We start from the raw sequence: 14,964 nt of genomic DNA, 5'->3' as shown, positions 1-14,964 counted from the left end.
CACTAGAGACCATGACAGAATCATAAAAAAAAAAAAATGAGAAGATATAGTCCCAAAGATCCACCCCCTCGATTTGCCGGCAACATCATCATCGTTGTTAATGGCTATCGTTTAAACACGCCTGATTGATGTGTTTTTTATGAGTGTCAAGCTACTCGAGTCGATTGAATGATGCGAATTGCGCCAATACATCAATATATCGCACATTTCAATGCATTCATGCACAGATAAAGTTCACTTCATACATCGGCCGCTAATAACTCATCAATTAATGCTTAAGTATGCTGTTATTAAAAAAGCTGGATGATTTTTTAAAAACCAATAGCCAATAGTTCTGATGCCATGGAACGATGCATTTTTCCAGAAAAGTCAATACCTCGATTTTTTGACAAATTATAATTCGATTTTTTTTTAGCTGTGTCGCATTCTTTCAAAATTATCATATATTTGACATTTTTGTATTTTGTTTTTTAGTAACCATTCATTCGTCGCTCCTATAAACTGGAAAAATTTTTATCCGTATCATAATTCCCGATACTCTTGGCACTTGGCAAGGCCATTTACACATGGCTTCTCTGATTGCTGTTTGTTATGTGCGGTTTTCTGTTGGCCTACCCAGTAAATTAGAGAATAAACAAAAAGTGTCGGTGTCCCATGCCGCATGCCGCATACCGCATACCTAATATCGCGTATACGTCATAGGTACCGACCATAAAAAGTAACCATGCATGGAGCTGAAAAAGCAGAGTGGACCGTAAATAATGCACCGGCGATTTATCAGCTAGAAGAGACAGTTTCAGTTTCAGTTGCAGTTTCAGTTTCAGTTGCATTCATCGGACTCTCGTCTTTGTGGGGAAAAAAAACCAAAGCTACAACGACTATTCAAATGCCATTTCGTAATGCTGTTAAAGTCAGAGTTGCGCAAAAAAATCAAGAAAAATCGATGCCTTTAAAAAAATACTAAAAGTATACGTGGGCTGAAAGAACTTAAAAACTATATTTCTTTTGTAATGAGTATATATATATATGCAAAATGCCTATTTTCTGCTAAAAACTGTTTCTAGAATTTTTAGAAAATCTCTAGAGATAAAATGAGAAAAACAGAGTCCAAAAAGGGTCTGCCCGTAGTTTAGCATTACTTTTTGGTGCAGTCTGGTTTTTTTTTTTTTTTTTTTTTTTTAAACCCAATCCACGAAATGTTTGTTGGCTTAGCCCCGTTAAGCCTCACACTAATTACACTTGCGCTTTTCACAGATCCACACACATAAACTCTGCTCACATGACTACCAAATTTTTCTTAGCCAGTACCGCAAAAAACTCCAACATATTTTCATTTTCATGGTCAAAGTGTCAGTTGAATGGGTGGTTTTTTTTTTTTTTTTTTTTTTTTGGGTGGCTAAACCAGACCAAGGGAATGGACAAATGAATGAAAAATTGTAAATGCGAGTTAGGACCCGTGCAAAATATGCAAATGAAAGCTGCTGTCTCCCGTATTCATTTCCTTTACTCGTCTTATTTTTTGTTTTATCTTTTGCTGGCATACCCAAAAGTTGAGCCCGCAAATCTTGATTTAATTTCCGGCTATTAAGCTGGAAGGGAAAATTCTGGGCTGGCGCATAGTTGTGGGCACAAAAAGGGAAAGTAGTGAAGCAGCTCATTAGGATCACAAAAGGAGTCACGTATTCGGTATGGTTTGTTCCTTTTTTTTTTCTAGGATGCTTGTAATGAATTGGGCACATAAGACTAGTGAAACCTATTCATATTTTAGTTAAAACTACATCTAAATTTACCAACTAATGTTTGAAATAAGATAATCCTTATCTAGCATAATCCTTATCTTCAGTGCAATAATGGCGCAAGGAAATTCATGTTTTCAGAGGCTTTAATCCATTCAGCCGCAATTCCACGCCTTGCACCTCGGCCACGCAGGACCCATTTATTCCCGGGCTTTATGACTCTGCCAATGAATGGATACACAGGCACAGGATGTGTCCTGGCCAAGGACCCTTTTGACCCCACCTTTGCCGGCCACTCTATTATTTATTTATAGAAAGTTGGCAGACTCACGCCAAAGGGGCTAAGAATTTGGTCCTTTGCTGCTTGGCCGCCTTCATTCTGTGACAAATGAATTTGGGTCAGAAGTTGTGCAAATTAAAAAAAAAAAAAAAAAAAAAAAACCGAAGAGAGAAGAGAAGAGAAGCTTGGTCATTTGGCGGGTGTCAAAGTTCCTTCAAACAGGACCGGAAGATTCGTCTCGCCTTTGACTCGCCTGAGCGACATTCAACTGGTTTTCAAGTGCTGAACCGAATTGCAGTTTTATTTCCATTCACGTAGCTCCACACACGGAATGTGCTCCTTTCCCAAAATAACAAAGAAGTAAAGAATGGTTGTCGGCGGCTGTAGCGACTAACTAACTACCCATTGACGTACTACCACAATTAAACGCTTTCTTTGTGTCTACTTTGTGTCTTTTACAAACAAATAACAAACACAATTCTGTAATTAGCTAATGAGCAGTTATATTATTTTGATTGTACACTACACGTATACAATATCCCAATATGCTCCACAAAAAAAGAGGGGTGCAAAGGGCACGTTAAAAAAAGGGGACACCAAAAATGTTACAAAAGATTTACACCATCCAAAACCTCAACGCCATCTCCGCATCCGCAATCGACGCCTCCTTCTTTCTGCTTGTGGGCAATACCATTACTTTTTCAGTTTGCTGGTTTGAGTAATGGATTAGATTTTTACTCACTTGTTTTGGGTTTCCGTGCTACCGCTATTGGTTGGATAGTGTATTCGTTTTTTATAGCACGCCGCCCACACCCCCCAAAAAAAAAAAGGATAACACCGCCGTTGATGAAGGGATGCTAGTGGGAAACTAAAAAGAACCCACAACTCTTGTCTCACCTAAAAACTTTAGTTCATGGTTTTGAAAAAAAAGAAAAAAAAAAAGGCGAAAGATTCTTAAAGTTGGCCTTTTCTTTTCATGTAAAATTCTTTTGTCCTCGTAGTAGGCCCATAATTTTAAATCGATTAGACTTATTCGAAAAGTCCTAAGGTACACACGTGTTTGTTGTGAGTACGAAATCCAAATCGATATCTTGGTAGTTTAATAATTAACAAACGTAATTTTGAATAGTTCTGCGATAATGTTTACTACACTGATGTATCGAACTGCAGCGGTCTCGATGACCGTCTACATAACCAATCGAGTTGGAGTTTGGGGTAAGACAGAGGAGACGGACCACCTGCTCGATCAGATCACCAATGGTCTTCAACCAGTATTTGGACTTCTGCGACGAACGCTGAAGTTAGATGAGAGCGATCTGAGCGTGGGTGAGCTATCCCGGAAATACTACAATGAAGGAGTGAAGGGCACTTTTCGTATCATTCGAAACATACCCAACTATTCGGAGGAATTGGCCGACGGTGCCAAGGTCACCTGTCTGGATTTGGTGGAAAAGGCCAAGGAATTGCGTCACAAAGAATATTCAAAATGGTGGAATACTTCCACAAATAAGGAGCAACTGATTATTGATTCACCAGATTCTGCAGCTGGCGATGGATCTTTCGAGGATTTAGTCCCATTTGAGAAACCAAAGACCGTAGATAATTTTGCGGGGGAAGAGGGAAATGGAGCTCTTGAACAGAGGGTTTAAACAACTGTCTATAAACAAGAAAAATCAGCCTTACTCTCTACAAAATCTTATTGTTAAATCTTTGAGTAAAGACCATGTATCATGTTAGAATCCCCAATACTCTGCAATAGGCCAATAAATATTTTAGATTGCCAAAGAATTCGCCTTTCGAATCATTACTCTAACCAAACAATTTGTTGAAAAATTATTAATCCAATTGGAATTAGCTGTAGAGCAGCAATAATCGTACTTATCAAAATTTTCCTCATTTTTTTCCTCAACTGTTTCTTCGCCCAGACACTCGGTAAACAGTGAGAATTGTCAACAGTCTATTAAAATGCCAGTCGAGCCGCATTGCCAACCGAAGTCAAGCCGTGCGAAAAAGGATTTTCCAACCCCATTCCCGGGAAAAGGAAAAGCTGAAGCCAAGCGAGCCAAACCAAATCAATCCAACCCTTTTTCCCATTTCCTTTATCCAGTTGTTTTGCGTGTTGCTTAACATGCGTTTTAATGTGACCCTTGCGGGTGCATAAAAAATTTAGTTTTTTTTTCACCTATGAAAATCCATTTTCTCTGGAATTTTCTTTATGGTTTGGATACCTGTTACTTGTAGCATTATATTGGTTTTTTTTTTGGTTACATCTACAATTAATATAAGAGACAAAATATCAAATTTAAAGTATCTTTATGCATCCACATTATCCGGCATTTTTATTGAATATTTTTGAAATAAAAACTAAACGCCCTTTTTCACCAACTTCGATTGGTTTTCCTTCTTTATTGTTGAATTGTAAACAGGTGGGTGGGTCATAAAAACGGGGACTACAGATGTTGGAGGGTTAGTAAATCCCTTCTTCAAGCCGAGCGAAATAAACTTTATGAACAGCCCTAGGCAATTGGCACTTTGAAAATATCTAGAAACGAGCGGTTGATTGAAAAACTAGCTTAAATTTTAATTAGTTCTAGCTTATTTACATACATTTAATTAGAAGTTCGCTATGTTCTTACCTGGGGACTCACTTCAAATTAGCCATTTTTAGCTGCCACTTAAAGTCATAAATTCAACATCGCCGAATTCTCGCCCCACCAACCAAGCAGTATTTAAAGTATATCCATTGCATTGTTGTCCAAAGCATAATCCGCGTTGTATCTATTTACATATTTATCTGCGTTTTGCGGGATTCATTGCTGTGACTCCTGATGGAGGATGCCGAAAAAGGTTGTGGAGCTGAAAAAAAGGATACCGCGGATAGGGAGGATGTGTAAGGATGGGATGAGGGCTACGTGCCGCGTCTTTTGGCTGACTCTTTAACCGCTTATGCCTTAGATTTATAGTCACGGATTTTATTTATGTCACTTTACTCATCCTCACCGCTGGCACCATTTTTCTTTGCGGTTTAGCATACAAAACGTCTGGTCCTCGTTTTCTGGTCGTATCCCTTTTATGCTGCCACATTCTATTTCCATGCTGCTCTTCTAAATGTTGCATAAAATCAATTTCCTTAAGTTCAAGTCCTTGATGATGAGGTAAAAGTGTTGTAAGTTTATGCTGCTCGAAAGCGTGGGCTGTGCAGCTTTGCACTGAGCAAAAATAAAGAGCTATTACGAGTTATTAATATGAAATCATGTGTGCGGATGCCCCAGAGCTAGTTATAATTACTAGTTTTGAAATGGGAAATCCACCAAATCAGTGAAAATGTATATTGTTTGGATTGAAAACGCTTAGTAAATATATTAAACGATATTTTCTCTCAGTGTGTCTGCAGAGTGCGAATGTTAGTCGGTACTTGGCGCTGTTGTCGGCACAGCTGGCGTTGAAGTTCCTGGGGATTTTAGGGGTTAGGGTTTGATGTTTGGTGTTTGGGAGCTAGTGGGGTCATGGGGGGGGGGCGCAAAAGTCGACGTGGGCGAAGCTGGGGTGGCACATTTGGCGCCCAGCCGTGCGCTGTCTTGCATATTTAAGTTGGCCGAGCAGCCCCTTTGTCTTTTGGGGGGGGGGGGGGGGGGTGTCTGGGGGTCTAGCATACCGTCCCATCCCCACCCACGTCCGGTTGCTCCAATGTTTCCGTTTGGCTGTCTTCCCCGCCTCACCTGAATGGCATCGTAAAACCAGGTTCATTAGCAGTCGCGCTGGAGGAGTCCGCCGCTTGCCACATTTTCCATATATTCATTTGGCCACTGCATTCATTTCCGTTCACTTTCAATTGCGTCCGTCTGAAGTCGTTTATTAATGAACCGACTTGATGCCGGATCCTTTTTCCCGGATCTGCTACACTTCAGTTTCATCCTCCATCCCCATTGGGCGACGTGAATATTTTGTGCTAATTTCCGTTTAATTGTTTAATATGTTGTTTGCATTTTCTATTAGCCAAAGTTTCCGCTGTTCATTGTTCTGTCAATTATTATTTTCCGGCTTGCCACTTCGCAGTGACCTGGCTGCAAAGTGGGGGGATTTTGGTAGAGTTACAAACTCAAAGGGATCTAATCCAGTTAATATAGCCAGAATTAACTGAAAACAATGTGCAATGGGGGCTTAGACAAAAGGTTCTTGATGTTCAGCTCGAATGGTAATTATGATGATACTCCTATTTAACTTAATAACACCATTAAACGGAAGGTATGGGTAAATGCTTAAAGGTATAATTTACATTCAACATTGAAAAGGATATTCCACCAAAGTGATACATCAACATTGTAAGAAATTTACTTACAGCACTATTAATATTTTACAAACTCTGACGAGGTTTTGCAAATTTAATTTGATAAATTCGACAATAATAAAGATTTTATTAGAAATAAGTTAACTTTTGGCACATCGAAAAGTAAATCGAGCATTTCCCCCCAAAATCCCTTTGGGAATTCGCCAGCTGCTGTTTAACCAACTTCGGTGGCATTGGGTCTTAGCCACAGTTAAGACTTTATTTACATACAAACCTCCCATTCCCGATTTCCAATTTAAATCATTTTAATGGCCCAGAAGCGAAGGCAAAGCAGCTAATTCTTGTACAACTCCTAAGTCCGTCCAAATCCCAGTGCCATAAATGTGGCGCTGGATTAGCGTAGTCGGGAAAATGCGAGGAAAATAGGTTGGGACGGAGGAAAACCAATAGTCTCAGCTGGCTGGAAAAAGTCGCCGGAGAAAGACGACAGGCTACCAAGACAGACAGATGAAAGCCGCAGTCTTCTTTCTGCAAACCCCAGGTTTTTGGATCTCCGGTCCTCACTTTCAATTATTCGCTTTCGCTGTTCTTGTTTCGGGTTTTTCGCGGGGAAAACCCACACCAGCAGTTTTCCCAAACTCTTGTTCTTTGCCAGTCGTAATAGAATAAAGTTTGCACCATGGGAATTTCAACTGTTGTTTTTCAGCATTTCCCACCTGACCGGCTCCCCAATGCTCAAATTTTCCACCCACGGAGACGCAGGACATAAAAAGTACATAGATCTACGTCGCCCTTTCACGGGGGGAAAGCTTCTTTAGCTTGTTGCAAACTTGTAATCCACTCAGCCCATTTTCTTTGTAGCCCCCGCTACACGTTTTAAATTTGTACCACTTGAAGGAACAAAACTTAATTATACTGTTAAATATAAATAGTTAACATTTGATTGTAAGCTAATGATTAAAATCGATGTTAGGAATTAATGTCGAGTCCTTCCTGTTTACCTCTCTTTTCTTTCGATTTAAAAATATTAAAAAAAAATATATAACAAATCCAAAAGATATCCATTTATCACGACATTCTCATTATTCAGTAGTGGTGTTTATTTTTTCAAAACTATTGTATAAGAAAAGTGAATATTTTATAAATGAAACCCCTTAGTCATTTTACCAAGTTTTTGTGCGCATATCGTGTATTTCTAAAGAGCATTTGGTTGCTTCTTTCTGTCGGTACTTTTTTCCCATCTATGCTTGAAATTTTAACACTAAACCAGATAAATCTGAGGATGTAACTGTTTTTTAGTAGCGCTGCTTACCTACTTACGATGCCGTCTGCTGTCGTCTGACTGCTGTCTCCCGGTTTACAGTCGCCCGCTGTCTGCTTATTGCTTTTATTTATTCACTAGACATAACTCCCAAACATCTCCAAACACCCACCTTCACCCACATTTGCCCACTTTGGGTAGTCGTGTTTTTGATTTGTTGTGGCCCGCCGGCGTTTTAGCAGTCGCAGGTGTTGCGGCGCTCCATTTCAGTGGTGTTTATGACACAAAGTTGAGTTTTATGCCAGCAACCGAAAGTATGCAAAAATATATTTATACCCCAGCATATATTTCGATACTCTAGCTAGGGGTTTATTTGCAATATCATGTGGAAGTTCAAATATTTCATACTGAAATATAAAGTTATCTTATAATAGATACTTGTAGAGTTTAACTTATAACTTATTTAAAAAAAAGTTTTAAGATCCCTTTGTGATCCATTTATATTGAATTTAGACAAATGGTGTTTTTTTCAGGGTATCTATCTCTTCGTAGCTCATTATTCATGGCAAGTGTATTTTTCTGAAAGGTAGTACATGTATCTGTATCTGTATCTGCAAATGTATCTGCATGTATTTGAATCGCACCACAAGGGGCATAAAAAAACATGGCCTGAAAGTAGGCAACACAACATTTTTATTCGCCCATAATGTTTCATATATCCATGTACATATTTATGTGTGTGTGTGTGTGTGTGAGTGGGGTGGAAAATGAAAAGGTGGGGAAAAATCGGACTAAAAGCGGTGGGGGTGGGGAGGGTCTACTGGTCAATTAAATTGCTGACCAGTCAATGATGGAGTTTTGATTTGCCTGCGGTTTGCACGATTTTTCCCACACCAATTCTATCAGAGATTAGATGCTGCCACGAATCTTTTGCCGTAAAACTAATCAACCTTAAATGCGCTTTTTGTACCATCAAAGTTAAGCTGCTTAAATGGAGACACACACAAACTAATTAAGTAATTACTTTTCGCTAATTAAACGGAGGAGCGGTTGGGGAAATTCAACTTCAATTTGACTTGATGCCGTCTCTTTGGCCGTGACTCTCTGTCCGTCAAGCTCACACATTTTGCACCAAACTTTAGCTATTTTGCTCATTTTATGTGGATCGATTGAATCGACGATGCTTAAATATTAATGACGAAAGCAAGCGAACGGTGGCACCAACGAAAAACTAAAGGAAATTCGACCGACTGTAAGTCCTTTCATAAGCGAACGGGCTGGCAAAAGTTTTCCACAGCTTCCTTCAACTTGTGTGTGACTCATGATTTTTGGAGTCCGGGAAAATGGGAAATCGGGGCGACGAATAGTTTCAGTTTTGGCTACACCTGCTGTAGATGGCAAACCAAACTAAGATATCGATTTTGTAGCAGCACACATACTCACAACCTATACTAATAAATTTAGTCCTGCCACGATTTCCGCAGCAAAACCTGCTAACATTTTATTTTAATATTTATAAACAGGGCATTAATCCTGCACCAGCAGCCTAATTTATAAACTCACTTACCCAAACTCTTCATAAAAAAATGTCAAAATCAGTATGAAAGCGAATAAATAAGGGAATTCTTGCTGGTTTTTTTTTGTGGTACAATATGTTGCTCTAGCAATATAATAATTAGAATTTATTTATATATTTTTTTATATTTGTGCTTCTGTTATTTTTCTAGATATTCTATTACTTAAATAGAATTTCCGTTATATAAAGGCTTAAGAACTTTATAGAATCCCTTGTAGCGCAATTCCTTGCGACAAAATCCTGAAACTGATGGCTAAAAGCACGAAAAATCGCGAAGAAAAGAGCGTCGGGTAAAATATCAGACACCATAATTAACTTGCTCATAACGCGGCAACAAAGGACGTCATCTCGTCGCGGCCAAAATGGGGTGTGATTGGTTGGAAAAAGGGGGGATTTTGGGGAGGGAAAGGGGTGGCTACAAGGTCGAGGAAAAGGATGAGGGGCAAGCAGACGCCAGATGCTGCACGGCTGAAAACAACAAGAGCGCAAAAAACATCAACATTGGATATATTTTATTCTTCTTCCTTTGACACGCACAATTTTTCCCCATTTTCATCGTTGCCATTTTTGTCGCTGGAAAAGCCGTGCAGTGGAGTGCTTTAAAATGATAAAAGCCATTTATCACGCATGCACACTATATGTCCATAAAAAATTAAGTCAGATACGAGGCAGATTAATCCCCTGGAAATACAGGTGCACGAATTTGAAATACATAAATATATCGGGAAAGAAAATATAAATTAGAGATAATGAATGAATGGCTTTAAAAACGTTGGGCTATTATATAAGCACATATACATATAAATCAGACAAATATTGTTATTATTTTATCAATATTATTTAAATTTGATATTCATTCATTTTCTTTGCAATTCGAATGCAAAATTCATGCACCAAAAACCCAGAAAACACCCAAACTATAAAGTTCAGACATACGAACACAAATACACATGCATACGTATATATAGTGGGATATATCCCATTCCACACCGACATCTTGACTAATGGTCACATCGTGCATATAATTTCCGGCCTAAAAGCATGCAACAGTTTTTCCGCCTTTCTCGACTTTTCAGTTTGGTTTTTCAATGCACGTAGCCAAAGTTAGCCAAAGTCATAAAGCGCTCTTTTCCCTCATCTCTTTTTTTGCCGCTGCCAACTCAATTTGTTATCATTTTTTCCTTCGTTTGCGGTTTACACTGTCGAGTGCGGAAAATCGTAAATAAACAGGAGTGGAAAAAAGGAAAATTCGAAGGTGTCGCTGGACGTTACTTCCTGTAACTTTCACTTTAATTTAGGGAAATCTTTTTTGAGAAACTAAGTTACTAGATTATTTTAATGCCATTTGCAAAACTATAGGACTTAACGTTTTATTTCTAATCAATCTAACATAGTTAAGCTAGTAAGTTAACTTAAATCATTTGTTTTTTAACTTTAAAAACTTGAATTAATGAAAAAAACAAAACTGCAGACATCATTTTCATTCCATTAGCGAAGTGTACATGGTAAAATGCAGATAGCAAATTTTAAGAAAGGTCCATGAATAGATTGAAATGGATCCACTAAATTTGCGGCGTCGCCGTTAATTTTTATCGCATTCGCGTGTCTGGCATGCATGCTTCACTACCGAACCCGCCCACTTCCGCCCATTTCCACCCAATTCTCCACCCACTTTTCCACCCACACAGACAACAACAACAATCGGCACGCAACTGAGCTGAAAATTGCTACTTTGTCTGACGCTGTCTGAATTTGGCAGCAATGTGGACTAGTGGGTTAATATGTCTATCACTTTTATATGGCCAGTTGACGCTACTAACAACACATCACTTGAAATGGAAAAAAAAAACTAGCGAAAACTCGCAAAGGTTTTTCCATAAACGGTGGATTGTGCTAGTCGCCGGAAAAGGGAGAAACATGAAAGTGAAGTGATGTCTGTATTCTTCGCAGAATTGAAGACAACATAATACAACCATATGAAATGAATTCAATTTACGTTTAATTATTTAAAATTTTATTCAATCCTTTCTTTTAACACTTTTTACTCACCGCAACTATGTTTTGCACTTGCCACAAATTTACATTGAAACATTTGCGGTTGCACTTGTTACTTGTGGCCCACCACCACCCACTTTTCACCACCCACCGCCCATCTATTTTCCACTCTTTTATTGGATTATGCGCTTTCTCTTTCACACACTTCCGCATATGCCGCAAAAAAAAAATCAAAAAAAAAAAGATGGAAAAGAAACCACTGAGAAAAGGCCAATGGACAGTGGAAAAACCAGACGCACCGGAGTAGAAGAGGAAAAAAAAACGCGAATCCAGGGAAAATCGCCAGCGACATCAAGAAAAGCCGGTCAAGCTGGCTGAAAGCTCTGAAATAGTTTAGCTCAATTGGATTGGATTTTTCCAGCCGCAAATCAGTCAGTCGAGAAGAGGAAGAAAGTGGCAGGCGGCAACCAAGTTGTCTAATTAATTTGCATTCGCCGATGTTTGTCGCTCATCGATTTAATTGCCCGTCCTGCCAATTGAAGTTGATTGAACTGAAATTTCCAGGAGAGCAGGAGATAAAGAAAGCAAAAAAAAACAAGAGAGCGCCTCGATCGGCGAGAGAGCCGCTGTAATTTGAGACCGAAGAAAGCGCGTGTCCTTAGCGCACTCTCATTTCTCATTTCTTCTTTCCCATTTCCATTTCCTGGCCAACTCCGCTCTCTTTTTTCTGGAAAAATCGCACAGTGGTGGCATACAATTGCAAAATGGCAGTCTAAAATTTTGATATATATATTTTTTGTTTAATTTTAAATATGCACAGTGGGTCATAAGGGTTCAGTAAATCAGTATTCGGGCTTTTCATAAAATTTCAGATTTATAATCAATACATATCGTTTTGATGCGAAGCAATGTATTTTTTGGAGTCTTTGGAGTTTTCCTCTGTCGGTGAAGACTCATCTCGATCGTATTGCCTGTGGATCTTCCGACGGCACTTCTATTTATATCAGTCGCCAGTTGTGCGCACTGCGGGGCGATCTGACACCACAGTGCCTCATGGGGCCCGCAGCCGATGCCCCAAGTCGCTGTAGCCGCACCGCAGTAGCCCCAAACCGAAAGAGTCAGTCAGTCACAAGAAAACTTTCGATGCGAACGCGCGCCGCATCTGCACGGTCTTCGTTAGCGTCGTCTTCGCTCTTTCTTCTCGGTTTCTCCTGCTCCTCGGAGGAGGCAGAAGAGAGTCTTCGGGCATTGGAGTGCCCGAGAATCTCCGATCGCGATCAATTCGCAGAGGTGTGACCATTGGAAGCCTACTACCTGACCCCACAATAACCCACAAAACAAAAACAAGCGCCGATCCCATGTGACTCACGACGCGATTCGCTTGAAATTCTCCAAATCGCTTGCTGATTTTTTGAAATGCAAAAATAATAATAATGCACTAAAAGAAAAATGTCATGTTCTTCGACTTGTCTTAATAGAAAGATGCGAGTGTTTGATTTAACTAATTCCTGTTTCATTAAAGTGTGCTCCATTAAAATATTTTAAAATATAATTTATACTAGATCATTTGGATGCAATCAAATATCAATGAGAAACTGGAATTTCACATTCATATAGCTCCATGTTTTTATTTTATATTATAGCCAAACTGTGTTTAAAATACTCATTTTAAACATTGTTTTGTATTATCTATATATGTTAAAATCAATACTTACAACCCCTTTTTGAACTCATTTTTATTGTTTATTGTTGCTAGGGGTGATAGTTTGCGAAAGTTAGTGGCGCAAAAGGTGCAAAAATTCATAGTTGTATCCAGTTGGATCGAGTAACAGTGCGGCAAGGACGCGTTTGCCAAATAGATCTTGAAGTCACCCAATTCGGGGTCACCTTTTCTTCGCGTGTGATTGTTTTACGCTCTTATGAGTGCGATATTGCGATTGTGACTGTGTGCTGTAACCTGGCTAACGGTTAACGGTAAACTGAGCTGACTAACAAACAAAAAAAATAAACAAAGTAAAGAAAAAAAACATAATGACTGTAATAACAAAAAGCAAAACAAAAAACACTTTTATTTTTTGACAAACGACACAGCGAAGCGTAAAAGAAACAAAACAAATGAAAACAAAAACAGCAATGGTAACAAACGAGGCAAATTAAATTGCAATTTATGTAATTTTCTTCTCCGCTTTTTTGTACAATTTCTTTATTGCCATTGTGGCTGGGTCATTGGCATTTTAGCCCCCTAAGTACAAGATCAAATTGAGAAAAGGCAAAAAAAAAAAAAAACAAAAAAAAAAGAGAAAGATCTGATCGCCATGCAGATATGAAGACTAAATTGTGGGTCTTAAGACGGGGCAATTCTGCAGAATCGGTTCGGATTCTCCATTAATCCAAACGATCGGCAGACTTTAACCAGCCACTGACAAATGACAGATCTTGGCTTCTGGGTTGCTCCTAATGGATATATCTTTCAAAAAGTGTATATTATCATACGGAGTCTTTGGGAGCTTAGTGACTGCAATTCCTTACTTTAAATCAGTGCAGTTGAAATGATGCACTTTTGAAGCAGAGTTTGATTTTAGGGTATAACTATGATATAGAAGAAGTAGGTTTACTAAAGTCTCAGAGTTTCTTGAGGTTTCCCGGGTGAATTCCAGTTCCCGATAAGAGCAAACTTAGTCACAGCTTATGCATTTTATTGAGACAAGTAAAATAAATGATATAGTAAGCACCATCAGTCAGCAATCTCCGATGAATCAAAAATGAAATAAGCGTCGCGTATCGAAAAGTGCTAATCTAAGTTGCATCTTTTTGTTTCTGTTCAATTTTACAACAATTAGTGAATGTGCGTTGTTGCCGTGGCCCCAAAGTGAAACGATCCAATGAAAATATAATATATATATATATAAAAATATACACATATAGCGATCAGTTTGCCGACTTGTATATTCGGTTTGTTTTCTTCTTTTTTTTTCGAGGCAGCCCAACCGCAAGATCTTTTAAACGAATGACTCCCTGTGTGTGTGTGGGCGTCTGCTCAGTATCGCGCGTCTATATATGGTGTATATATCTTCTGATTAGTTTAATTAAAGCGTATTTCAATTGCCCAGTGCGCAGTTGTTGTTAATGCCGTCGTCGCCGTTGCCGTTGCCGTCTTTGTTGCAACACATTTCCTGCTGCACCAAAAAAAAAAAAAAAAATACAAGAAAACCAAACTAAAGAGGAGCCAGCAGTCGGAAAAGTCGGGAAAACATGACAACGACCAGCCTGGGCAGACAAATACTGGAAAAGTTCTTTCCATTTCGGTAAGTGTAGCTGCATTGGTACTAAGCATATGCACTCATATGCACTTCTATTTTGGCGGGCAGCCGGCCATATCAAATGTGAAATACCAAAGTGCCAAAAATAAATATGGGTCAGGCGACGACGGCGATGCGTCGGGATGGGAACAGCCATGTTCATAAGTCTGACAATGATGCACCCACCACTCACGCCCCACATTCCCCTCCAACTTTTTGGCAAATTGCTGTTCTGTAACAACAGAGATATGTCCCTATACAATACAAACTTAAAAAATATTAACTTCTTAGGGTTATATTAACTAGTTAATGCTTAGTAAATTGCTGTTAAATTGAGCTTTCGTTTCTTAAAACTATAAGTATCTAATATTAATATTTTAAATGCAATAATGTAATGGAAAATGGTCATCCTTGTAGCTATGATAAAATACCCCTTAATTAGTTGAGTGCGTTTTGCATACAAACTGAGTATAATTTTTTACATTAATAGCTTCAACTTGCGACCATGAAAGTACAGAGTAAAGTAGCA

The 14,964-nt window shown here is 38.9% G+C and overlaps 2 protein-coding genes across 8 annotated transcripts in view; both read left to right on the top strand.

Moving 5' to 3' along the window:
• The window catches only part of spri (sprint), a 95,354-nt gene that overhangs the window by 15,779 nt on the left and 64,611 nt on the right, over positions 1-14,964 (top strand). The window contains exons 1-2 of one of the 6 annotated variants that reach the window (NM_001272492.1): positions 12,282-12,426; positions 12,893-14,441. The exons of 4 other annotated variants lie outside the window; for them this stretch is intronic. In NM_001272492.1, coding sequence (NP_001259421.1) covers positions 14,389-14,441 — 53 coding nt within the window. In that variant the 5' untranslated portion in view covers positions 12,282-12,426; positions 12,893-14,388. Of the gene's footprint in view, positions 1-12,281; positions 12,427-12,892; positions 14,442-14,964 lie in introns of those variants that run through there. One more of the 6 variants, NM_001272488.1, reaches the window with a different exon arrangement.
• Positions 3,053-3,802, top strand: CG15296 (uncharacterized protein). Of its 2 annotated transcripts, none has more exons than NM_001272493.1 (2): positions 3,053-3,081; positions 3,146-3,802. In NM_001272493.1, the coding sequence occupies exon 2, from the start codon at positions 3,156-3,158 to the stop codon at positions 3,663-3,665; it is 510 nt and encodes a 169-aa protein (NP_001259422.1). In that variant the 5' UTR covers positions 3,053-3,081; positions 3,146-3,155; the 3' UTR covers positions 3,666-3,802. The 2 variants fall into 2 exon arrangements, with proteins under 2 accessions (NP_001259422.1, NP_572636.1); NM_132408.3 differs by having other exon boundaries at positions 3,053-3,085.

This window comes from Drosophila melanogaster, chromosome X (genome assembly GCF_000001215.4).
Source record: "Drosophila melanogaster chromosome X".
NCBI lineage: Eukaryota > Metazoa > Arthropoda > Insecta > Diptera > Drosophilidae > Drosophila > Drosophila melanogaster.
Note: the sequence above shows the minus strand (reverse complement) of the source record. Positions and strands in the feature narration are given on the sequence as shown.

Coding starts and splice junctions, on each gene's coding strand:
- CG15296 (NM_001272493.1), top strand. CDS start 3,156: ATGTTTACTACACTGATGTATCGAACTGCAGCGGTCTCGATGACCGTC.